The 12,563-nt window shown below is 38.2% G+C and overlaps 1 protein-coding gene across 12 annotated transcripts in view; it reads right to left on the bottom strand.

Annotated features, from left to right (window-relative positions):
- The window catches only part of QTMAN (queuosine-tRNA mannosyltransferase), a 278,206-nt gene that overhangs the window by 12,666 nt on the left and 252,977 nt on the right, over positions 1-12,563 (bottom strand). For 9 of the 12 annotated variants that reach the window (XM_089520080.1, XM_089520079.1, XM_089520086.1 and 6 more), the window contains 3 exons: positions 7,267-7,337; positions 6,454-6,545; positions 5,325-5,444 (listed from right to left, as the gene is read on the bottom strand). In XM_089520080.1, coding sequence (XP_089376206.1) covers positions 5,340-5,444; positions 6,454-6,545; positions 7,267-7,337 — 268 coding nt within the window. In that variant the 3' untranslated portion in view covers positions 5,325-5,339. Of the gene's footprint in view, positions 1-5,324; positions 5,445-6,453; positions 6,546-7,266; positions 7,338-12,563 lie in introns of those variants that run through there. The other 3 variants (XM_089520087.1, XM_089520088.1, XM_089520091.1) reach the window with 2 other exon arrangements.

The raw sequence follows: 12,563 nt of genomic DNA, 5'->3' as shown, positions 1-12,563 counted from the left end.
ATGTGGCCACAATGATACATGATTTATTTACATCCCAGTTGGATTATTGTAATGTACTCTATGTGGGGCTGCATTTGAAAAGTGCAGAAACTACAACTGGTCCAAAGAGCCACAGCCAGACTGCCAACTGGGGCTGGCCATAAAGATCACATAACACTTGCTACAAAAACTCCACTGACTGCTGGTGCATTTCTGGGCACAATTCAAAGTGCTGGGTATGTTCTTTAAAGCCTTACAAAGCTTAGATCCAGGTTTTTTGAAGGAAAATTTTCTCCCTTATGAATCAGCCTGTGTTTTGAGATTTGCTGGGAAGGCACTTGTCTCTACTCCACCACCATTCTTCTGAAATTTGTCTGCTCCTCATGAAGCAGGGAATATCATGTGGGGATTTCAGAGCTGTTCAGCAAATGTGTGTAGGGGGCTGGCTGGGATGGGATACTGCAGAGGGAACGAGGCAATATCAAGTCCTACAATATCCAAAAAGGGACATATGCATGCAGAGCAAAATTAAGGGAAATGTGTACATGTGAATCTAATAGGATGCGAGCTAGTAAAAAGCCTCAGTGAAGGGGGAAATTAAGAACTGGAATCCCTGTGTATAAGACCTCAGAACAGTGCAGAAAAAAATGGAATAGACTTATGCCTTTTCTTCAATGCAATCCCAAATTAACAGAGTTCATTTCTTTGCTATACTGTATGAAGGTTTCAAAAGAGGGGTTAAAGTTGACTCCCTTTGACAGTATTCCTTTCCCCCATTCAGTGGCATACACTGCTGCTACTATACGATGAGCAATTAAAACTTGCATTCAGCAGGAGTTATTAACATGCTGCCCAAAGTGATGTGATGAACTGCTCCATGTCTGTGGCAGTAAGCCTACCTATAAATAATTCAGGAGGGAGTATGTTTGCCAAAGGACAGACACTTGTAGCAAATGAAGCATTTTACTTAGCAGGACTTGTCCAGTGCACATCTCATCTCCTGGTGCTACATTTTTGAAATCGTACTCTTTAATATCAATGTTTTCTCTGTCTATGCTACTTTATAACCCAGCCAGCATATCATGTATGCAACCACCACAATTCCACAGCTGCGAAAAAGGCAAGCTGTGTTAACCACCCCCCCCCCCCAAAAAAAAAACCCAAGCCTATTTAACTGCATCTGAAGAAAAAGTGAATGTCAAGGTAAAAATTTAAGGATTGTTTTTCTCTTTGAAGCCTCCATGTATAGTATGGAACAGTATTGACTCAAGAAGTAATGTTGAGCACTGGAAGTGTTCAGTCAGCATTTTAAACTATTATGAGCTACCTTCTGAACCATTGCCAAGTTAATAGACAATGAAAGATAATGAGCTTGAAATTGGGTGTTAAATTGCATTTTTGGTTTTCTCCTTTCTTCTTGAAGTTTAACCATTTCCTGCAAAAACAACAGTCTGCTCTGATCTGCCCTAACAAAAGTGTCCACTTCTAGGTCACAGATGAAACTGCATGAATGCAGAGTAAAATTATTACCCCTGTTCTTTTGAATAAATATGTCACATTGGGAAAGTGTGGAAGTACAGAAAATATGACAAAATACAGAGGAACCTAAAATATATCTCAGGGAGGAACCAGAAATACCACTAAGGGAGGAAGCCAGGATTATACTGACCATTTAACCTGGACAGGATTAATAAGCAAAGTATCTCCAAGTGCATTTGTCAAGAATGTATTCATTAATATAATTATTAGCTATATTAAGGTAAAAGTGACTGTTGTAATCAACTGTAGGGGGCAGTGCTCATCTCCGTTATGAAGCGAAAGAGCCAGCGTTTTTCCAGGGCTGCTCTAGTGGTCATGTGGCTAGCATGACTGCACCGAACACTGTTACCTTCCCACCAAAGTGGTACCTATTTATCTACTTGCATTTGCATGCTTTCGAACTGCTAGGCTGCAATATTACTGGCTCAATAACTTATTATTTGTGAACAAGAATACAGGAATCATGCTTTTGTCCAGGATATAATCATCCATATATTCCCCACAGAAAAGAACAGGAGCAGTGTAAAGTGTAGGAAAGCATGAATGACAGAAATGTATTGCTGAGTTCCTATTTACCAGTGCAATCCTAACCCAAAGATGTATCAGTTGTAGAGTGTTAGGCTTAAGCACAAATATCATGTACTTCCACCAGCTGATTGCCAACAGAACCATCTAACAGCAGAATTGATCTGCTGACTAACAGCTGCCAACAAAAGAGCTCAAAAAGGGCTGGGGCGGGCTATGGCAGGAGAGGTGTTGAATATCACACCTCAAGAGAATGTCTCAAGAGAAGGGCCTTTCACAAGAGTTCTAGGAAAGCCTGGAAACTCTTGTGAGAGGCCCTCCTCTCATGAGACATAAGGATATTACACACACACACACACACACACTATATATATATATATATGATAGGAGGGCCTCATGTGTGTGTGTGTGTGTGTGTGTGTGTAATATCCTTACGTCTCATGAGAGGAGGGCCTCTCACAAGAGTTTCCAGGCTTTCCTAGAACTCTTGTGAAAGGCCCTTCTCTTGAGACAGGCTTCATGTGTTGTTGTTAACTGCCTTCATGTCATCTTTGACTCGTGGTGACCCTGTGTATGACACATCTCCAAGACCCCTTGTCCGCCACTACTCTGCTCAGTTGTGGCAAATTCAGGCTTGTGTCCTTCCTGATTGAGTCTATATATCTGGCATGCATTCTTCCTCTTTCTACTTCTCTCCACCTTTGCCAGCATCATTGTCTTCTCTAATGAGATCTGCTTTCTTATGATGAAGGTACAACAGCCTCAATTTTATCATCTTAGTTTCTAGGGGGAGTTAAGGTTTGATACATTCAAGGACCCATTTGTGAAGTCAAAGGCTTCCATGGCCGATATCCATGTTTTTTGTGGGTTTTTTTGGGCTATGTGGCGATGTTCTTGAAGAAAATTTTCTAGAACATGGCCACATAGCCCGAAAAACCCACAAAAAACCAAGGACCCATTTGTTTGTCTTCTTAGTAGTTTACAGTATCCTCAGCACTCTTCTCCAGCATCACATCTCAAATGAGTTGATTTTCTTCTTATCTGTTTTCTTCACTGTCCAGCCTTCATATCCGTACATGGATTAAGAAGAGCAGGTGCCAGCCACACTTGTAACAGATGGACCCCTGCAGCATACTGTATGTTATACCTACAAAATGTGTTGGGGGCCAGTTTGGTGTGAGTGAATCTGGTGGCTGTTCCTCCTGGTCTCTCTTTGATTAAAAAATGCAGGATTTGGGGCTGCTCTGCTCTAAAGACAAAAGTATATGGCCTCCCTTCTCCCCCATCAGTCCTGAACATGGCTACAATGCTGCCATAAAGTTAAGTCAAGACAAAGGTAATTTCCCACAAATTAGGAGAGATTTGGATTCATCCCATCTTCAACTGGCCTTGTGTGGACTGCACTCCATCTTGTAACTGAGGATTGCACTTTATGGTTGGCATTCTTCTGGTTAGTCCCAACTTGAGTAGGCCCTCCAATGCAATTGTACTTACGTAAATCTATTGATTTAGTACTGCTACTCTAGTCAGGATTTAGGCTTATGTTGACCAAGTTTGCACAAGAAAATTTCTTTGTAGATGCACCTGCATTTTCTTCAGGTGGCTGTTAGCTCCATCCAGTTCACAATTTCCATTTAAAACATGAAATAACATATTAAAGTGCTGACATGGAAGATGTTACAATAAAATCAAATGGCTACACCAAGCAGGTCTTACATTGCACTCTGTTGATGCTCAAGCTCAGCATTCACAAGTCTCCAAGGAAGGAAGTTCAATTTCTCTGGTGGAACTTGACTTCTCTGAAGTCAAGGATGCTTCTTTATATTTCAACGTATTGCATATCCACCATTATTAAGGGCAATGTTGTGGATTACAAATGGACATAGGGAAAGAGGTAACCTCCACAGCAGGGGTCGGAGAATGATCTTCAACTCTTCCCAATCCTCCATGAGGAACACCACTGCCCAGAGTCAGAAATCACCGGGTAGGGGGGATGATTTCCTGCTGTTTTAGTGAGTTGCATGGGGATTAAAACAGTTCAAAAAATGCAAAGGCACACCCACTGTAACAATGCTGCATACCAAAACTACATTTTTCCTACTGATTTAAAAAAATTAAGACAAGATTTCAGGGGTTTTAATAATAATAATAATAATAATAATTATTATTATTTTATATTCCGCTTAATTACTTGGAATACAAGCGGATTTTGTAGGGACCACAGAGGGGCAAAGACAAAATAAGACTCCTGAAATACCACATGCATCCCATAGGCTGCACAATTCCAAACTGCTTTACAGAGACCCAGACCATTCAGAAATTTAGATATCCAAATGAACATCCTCGATTATGGCCACAAGCTATCAAGACATCATAAAGAATCACTGTAAATTTCGCCCATTCGTTCTCATTCTTCCATTACCAGTGCAAGATGGAGGAAGGAGTTCCTACAGTGTCCCAGTCTGTGGAATGTCCTGCCGGACGAGATACGTCAAATCACCAATCTAGATAGCTTCAAGAAAGCTGTTAAGACAGATCTCTTCCGGCAGGCCTTCCCAGAATAAATTACTCGGCCACATAGCGACCCCCCAAATATATTTGATGACTCTGCCCGCCATTATTGTTTTAATTGTTTATGTAATTTTAACCTTAAACTGTTTAATTCTTTTTTAAGGGGAGGGGGGTATTTTGTATATATGGTGTATTCTTTTAACATTGTAAGCCACTTTGATTGTTTTCACAAAAAGCAGGGTAGAAATAAAAGGTGTTTTTATTTTATTCTATGTAGATTCTGATAAACTTCCATCTATCACCAGGGATGTACATTAGGTATAGGGAACATGCAGCCCTTTGAATGTTGTTGAACTACAGCCCATCATCCCTCACCACTGGCTCTGGCTGGAGTTGTAGTCAAACAATATTAAGAGGTCCATACACATATCCCACCCTGCTGTACATGCAGGTTCACAAAATAACATGTTCCAAGAGGTTTTCAGTGCTGAAAACCTTTGTGACCAGAGGGGATTGAATTCTGGGAACAACACCTTTTTCCTGTACAAAACTTATATATTATTTCTAAGGCAGAACTAGGCATTAGGTGCATTCAGACATCACAGCAGACCAGAAGAATTATGGGCAAATATGAAGGAAATAGTATGTTGGGGCATTGTTTCTGACTACCTTGCCTACATACAGTAAGGACTTTCCATCCATAGTTTATTTATTGGGACAGCAGAGACAGCAATTCAGCAAGCTTGATGAGACAGAGAGAAATACTTCACCATTTTGTTCTTGATTTATTTGTTTGCCTCTTGGAGTATGAGGCTGGGAGGAGGGCAAGCCAGACTGTTCCTTTGGTTTGCGGGTTTCAGTGATCCATGGTTTGTTTTGTTTAGCCACTCCTGCATGTAAGGGGAGGAGTTATAAGGGTATATCATCATACTGCCTCATTTTGAAGACACCAGGATTCATGAGTGAAAACCCAGCCATTACAAATATTAACATAGTTGCTTGCAAATCTAACAGCCTTGCATTTCTTCCATATTTGTCCCTCTTTCCGAAGAGGTCTTGTAACTTGCAACGTGAACCCTCTTTGCCCTACTCCACTTGACTGACTGTCTGTCATTTTTGAAGGCAGCAAAAGTCCCAACAATTATCATGAACACTTATTCTGCATTTTGTATTACTACTTGTTACAGGGAGAAAGAAAACGAGAAGACCCAGGAATGCTGTTTTGGGCAGCAGCCATGTTACGCAGTTGTTCTTTGATCACAGCCCTCAAATGGGTCATCAGAGTCTGGCACCAAATCTGACACGTAACTATAAGTTTGTGTGGGACTGATGTTATAATGGGTTAACTATTATCTCCAACTATAAAAACAGGGAAGAGGGAAGAGATGCATTTTTTACCTGATCAGTCACCTGAGTGTGCTGACCAATGGAGATTTAATTAAGGCAGGAAGGTAAGGCTATCCTCAGTAGTATAATTGTAACATCTCTTTTTAAAAACACTCCTTTTTAACCAACAAATTAAATTAATCCAGGTTCATTTTTACAAGCCTCTGAGGTCCAAATGTGGAGGACAGTCATTTCAGGAAACAATAATTTTTTAAAAAAAAGCAAGTAGCATGCATTAAGTGCACGTATTTCATAAGACCCTAGGTTAATACAACTGGCATCTAGTGTAATTAATCCTTGTTAGTGTAACAACTAATATACCTCCCTAGTATGTTTCCCTTAAACATTAGGATGTTAATTAAATGTTTTCTGGTTTTTTTCTCCTTTTTGGGAGGGGGAGTAGGAGGTGGTTGCTTTTGCTATTGGGTTTTGGGGTTTTGTTTTTTGTTTTGTTCTTTTGGTCTATATTGTTCAGCATAAGAGAATAGCACAGAATATTTATTCTAAAAATACCTTATAAAGATGTTTCCTCACAATATCTGGTCTCTTGCAGAATTTCTGAAGCCTTTTAAAAAGCTGTTCAGGTGTAGAATATAGATATTCAGCTGCAGGAAAAACAGATACATTTTTAATGAAACAAAAACCTCAAAGCACACACTCGATATTAGTCACTTTACTAATTAAAAATGCATATTGCTCTGTGCCGCCTCGTGTTTTACATTATTTAAGCATGATTTTATAAGGTTACCTCAGCTCACAAGGATGTTTAATGCTAAATAAGACTGTGTAGTTGTGCTGTTTAGACATCTCCTTTGGGTGATTAAAATACATTATTCTAATGTAACACAATGCATATGTGAGACATTTAGTGATGAGATTTTTCAAAGAACTGGTACTACATTAGTGTGTATCCTGTAGCAGAGTTGCATATTATTAAGTATTAAATTGTTTAAATAATTTGGTATGATTTTTTTTCCAGACCTAATTTTTTTCTCTCTCTGAATATCATTTAAAAAAATCTGAAACCTATCGCTGCTGAAGCGACCTTTTTAATAAAAATCTATCATTATAGACTGTGTATACTAACAATGAAGAATGCTATTTCAAAACTTGCTTTTGTGTTATCTTGAAAGAACAGATGGTAAATATAAACTTAGTCTAATGTATTAAAACACATTAAAAAATTCCTTAGCGCTAACATGGTTGCTTGCCAAATAAACAATCGCTCTTGCTTAAGTTTATTCTCAAACTTTGTATTTTAAAATTAATTAATTCAAACTTCAACACCCCCCCCCCCCCAAAAAAAATGCACAGGCAACAAACTACCTGGAAATATTTCTGGATAGACCAAAGCTTTGGGACAGAGTGGATAACAGCCGCAGTATACAGCTTCTATCCTAAAAAAGGGGGGGAAAGGCAGATTATGTACTATTATTATATTATTGAGCCCCAAAGCGTATTTTGGGCCAACAGCACAGAAGTTGGCTGCAACAATCATATTCCCTGTACATCACTGTAATCTCCCTAAATGCCAAAGTTGCTCTTTTTAAAAAGATAATTTTATTGATCACATGAATTACATAGAACAGAACAGCAAGCATATGTTTGGTTTGCTGAATAAATCAAAACGCAGCTCTCTGTTTTTTGGTGCGTTTTTTAATGCTCAACACATTTTTACAATCAGCAGACAGGCGCATAGAAAGTACGGGCAAGGTTTTCTTTTGTAGCAAGCAGGGAAAAGTAGGCAATCTAATATACTGCCCTCTCCCCCTTCAAAATGCTGTCAAACACCAATAGCAATGAACTGGCATAACCGAACAAACACTGTAACTCAAGCAGCCGGTTTTACACATCCAAGTTCTTTTAGGATCAATGAGACTTCATCATATGCAACTGTGCACTGGAACACATCCATTGGTTGCAGTTGGATGAGAGAATAATCCAGGCATGCTAGTAAAATGAAGGCTGGTGGGGCTGGTTTCATGCTGAACAGCCCTTGTCTTGGACACTTAAAAAAAATTTCAATGTGGATAACTTTTAAACTTTAATTTGCTGCACCAATCTTCTCTAAACAGAAAAACAACTACAAACCTCTAACATTAAGAGTTGACCTAGCATCTCTGAGCCACAGCTACTATGTCCATGTAAAGTGCCAATGCAGTGTAATGGTTTGAGTGTTGGTCTAGGACTCTAGAGACCAAGGTTCAAATCCCTACTGGGTTTCCATGACCTTTAACAAATTACACTCTCTCAGTATCAGTGGAAAAGTAAAGGCAAACCTCCTCTGAACAAATCTTGCCAAGAAAACCCCATGACAGGTTCATCTTAGGGTTGCTATTAAGTCACCAAAGACTTGAAGGCACAATAACAAAAATTAACGACTCTTAGCAAAAACTAATGCATATCAGACTGAACCAACTTAGTGATATGCATGTACTAATATGCTTTTAATTACTAATTCTAACCTAACCTTTACTTTTTCAAAAACTATCCAAATATTCCTGTGTGATTTCCTTTTTTAAAAAAGGTGACGTGAAAATGACAGGTTTAAGCCACAAATTACAACCATCATGGCATCAACAATCAAATGTCGTACATTTCAAAATGAAATGAAATAAACACTAGAGAATATTAGTTGCAAAGTATTCCGTTAATATTTGCATGCCATCGTCAAAGTATATATGCAGGGGTAGCTGTGTTGGCCATTTAGTAAATTCAAATAAAAATCCACCAAACAGTGATACCTTTATTGGACAAACAAAATGCACAATATATTTGTTGCAAGCTTTCAAAGCTCCACTGGCTTCTTCATCAGGCAAAATGTTACGTACCAAACAGGAGAAAAATTAGAGAGTAAGATGCCTGCATTTTGTTGTCTCTGTCCTTAGTTAAGATGATATGGGTTGGCCCTTCCTCCTCTGGCCAGGGCAAAGTCCAGGAAATTTAACACCATTAGCATATCAACAAGGACTCCACAACAAAGAGCTTTGAAAGCTTGCAACAACTATATTGTGCATTTTGGTTGGCCAATAAAGGTATCGCTTTTTGGTGGATTTTTGTTACAAGAAGAATTGTTTCTGAATTGCTTTTTGCCCTACAGTACAATAGCCATTCATCTGACATATAATAAACTTTAGAGATAAAACTGTAAATTATGTTGGCCAGAAGTTATGCTGTGAAGTTGAAACAAGATATGTTTATTTTACAAGATTCTCTGAATAGCATCCAACATGTTGATGACTTTCTTTCTTTTGTAATTTCAGTGTCTGTCTCCCCTCATAAAACACTGAAAGTAGTGTCAACATTCACTTTGTCAATTGATAATAACAAAACAATAATATATTTGTGGGTTTTGTTTCTATCATTTTCTTTCCACTCTTAAAAAAATAAAAATAAAAGGCATATGTCATGGATTACAGTTGAACTGTACAGGTCTTTTTTTGAGATGAGAATACATGCCTTATAACAGAACCTCTGGTAGAAACAGCTTCCAGGATTTCAGATTGTAACCTGTGGGTGTCACTCAGCTGATGTAATGTCGAATGACCAGAATTCTGGTGAAGATGGAAGCATATTTTGCCAGTTCCAGGTTCCCCAACAATTCTCCCCTGCCTTCTACTTTAAAGGATCGGGGAACCCTTTGGAACAGCTTAGAAGGTGGTGCAGGAGCCTAGAAGTGGAAGGGGAAATGGGATTTCCAGACAGAAATTCCTTCCTTGTTCTACTGGTGGAGTATGTGCCAGAACAAAGAGCATTCCATCAGCTGAGAGGCATCCTATATATTCAAACACAGTAGGCATAAACCAGCTTTCTTATATGCTGGCTCATGGCTAACTTGCAATACATGGATGGAGATCAATTCAATGAAGGTATAGCAGGTACACCTACATTCCTGTTCCTGCTGCCTGTCCCAATACATGACAGCTGCTAATGCTGTCTGTGCACAGGGCCATGTGTTCATGTGGTGGAATGGGGGAAAGGGCTTTAATGAGCCAATAAGAACAAATTTGGCCTCCACATACAACTTCCATCTGTGCTGGATTGGATCATACCCCATTTTTAACAAACAGAAAGGCAAATGTGACCAATAAACATTGTAATTTATAGATTCATGATCTTTGAATATTGTTGTATTGTATGACAAAGAGGAAAAAAAGGTTAAAGACATCATTTATAACTACTTCTCCACCCCTACAAAAAAGCAGAATGTGCTGATTTTAGTAATAATTCAGGTCATGAAATTATGGAAAATGAAGCAAAGTTCAGTTAATTTCCTTTTCTGCAACCAAAGACCAGGGCAAACTGCAAATGGAATCCTCTTTACAACATCTCTTTCCAAAGGACTCTTGTCTCACAAATTATTAAAACTAGGATCCAATGTTTATGTAATTTGACAGATAACAGGTAGGATTTGGAATTAATCTTTTTATTTGAAAATGACTTTACGTGTTGATGCAAAGATAAACAACTGCCGATATATTTTCAGGAGAGTTAGGAAGAACATGAAGTATACGGTAAAATTCAGATTTCATAAAAATACATATTTAAAAGCTTGTTTTAAAATGCATTGGCTCAGTTCAATGAAGAGTTGTTTGTACCTGGTCTTAATATGCAAATCACTACACATTGTAAGGTGATGCTATGGGAGAATTTGTGAATTCTCATATTCAGTAGCTTGGCTTGCATATACCAATGCATGCCCTGCCCATCCAAAAATAAATCTCTTCTTGTAAATAGCAAGAATAAACAAATGTCATGCATGGTGCTCCTTAGTTTTGGTGACAACTGAGAAACAACCTAGCTTTTCTCTATACTCACCACGTAGACAATGAGTTCAAACTACTGAAACAACAGTCATTCCTCATATGATTCTCAAATATCCCCAGTGAAACAACAGAGTTCCCTATGATGCCATTGTTAAAATGACCTTTATATTCCAATTAACAAATCATCTGCTAAATCTATGAATCTTAATATTCAGATCTATTCCCTTCAATTCATACAATTTATCTGCAAATAGTTGTTGGGCGTCTGATTCTAAATATAATTAGCTGATAATTTTGCTTGGCTGAATTACTTTTCTGGAGGGCTTGCTAAGTCTCTCAGTTGCATTATCTAGCAATAATGAATCTGATAGGTGAAATTTTTTACTGTAATGAGGATGAGACACAGTTGTGACACCTGAGTCTAGTAATAACAGAAGACTGCTAATTATCGACAGCACTTTTTTGTGTGATGCACAGAGGAAAAAAAACCCTCATTATTAAAAAAAGAAAAAGTTACAATTATAAGTGACACCAGAGGAGAGTAAATAAAATGGAGTGATTAAAACATTGCTGCTTTAAGGGTGTTTTTAATTAAGTGGAAATGCTAATGTTGTCATACTTAGCAGATGGGATTAAAATTAGTTATTGTAAGTAACTCATATTTTGTGTTATGGTTTCCACAGCATGTCTACAAGATCTAAGAAAGTGATACATTCCATAAGACATTTTTTTAATAAAAAAATTGAAACTCTCATATTCTTTACAACCCATAATAATGAACCATCATGAATAAACTCTTGAGGGGGAAAATCCTGCCAAGGATTTTACCATAGTGACTTAACAAGCCTGGAATGTAACCATAATGTACTGGACTGATACAATTACACCACTAGACTGGTCTCCCCCTCCCCTCCTGTCCCTTTTTGCTGATTGCTGCATTTTGTATTTCATTCACACTCCACAAAAATAAAAGTTTAGAGTTTGGGCAGGTGTCCAGGATCAAAATGTAGCACATCACAAAGGTAGGGATGTAGTGCACTGAGACAATGGCCACCCACCTTGGGGATGCACAACACAGGAAGTATTGTGTAACTATTGATATTTAAAAAACAAAAAACAAAACCTTAATTGCACACTTTCTCCTACTTTATTTGTGTAAAATTTTCCATCTGCTACATCTAAAGATGTCTAAACTGTTAGAATCAGACCTGCATTCAGCTGCCAGCTGTGCACATTAAGGATTGCAAAACACTAAGTAAATGAGGCAGCATAAAGCAGAGTAGTGCTGGTCCATCTGCCCAGTACTAAGAAGGACGCCCCAATACCTGGTCCTTTTTAAAGCAACACGCTGCTGCTGCTGCTGCTGCTGCTTCTGCTGCTGCTATTGCTGCCGCTGCTGCTATAATTGGTAAGGCTAAGACTGAACAACATTCCTTAAGAACCTCAGCTTAGAATACTCAATTTGCATTTGCTATCATGACTTCTAAGTATCAGAATCTGCATATGATGAGTACAACTTAGTGCTTTTCATCTCCTTCAGATGCTCTTTGAAGAAGTATTTAATGAATGAAAATTAACATCTATAATTTAAAGCATTTTCTGCCAGGTTTCTAAACAATTTACAATAAATTTGAAACAGTTTATTTCAGAATGATTTCTTACCTTGTGAAAAACTTTCACTTCTGTGTGTGTGTTTGTATTTTGTTTTAAGAACCATTGATTTTTGTTAATAATATCAATGACAATCATGTTTAGCATTCATACAGTTTCCTAAAGCTTCAAAGTGTGGCACAGGCATTAATTAACTGATCCCCCCCCCCCTTTTTTTTTTTTTTTGGTGTGTCTTTGCTAATTCGT

Source organism: Sceloporus occidentalis, unplaced genomic scaffold (genome assembly GCF_023333645.1).
Source record: "Sceloporus occidentalis isolate IW3139 unplaced genomic scaffold, rSceOcc1.0.p SCAF_4, whole genome shotgun sequence".
Taxonomy (NCBI): Eukaryota; Metazoa; Chordata; class Lepidosauria; order Squamata; family Phrynosomatidae; genus Sceloporus; species Sceloporus occidentalis.
This window is presented reverse-complemented; position numbering and strand designations above follow the sequence as displayed.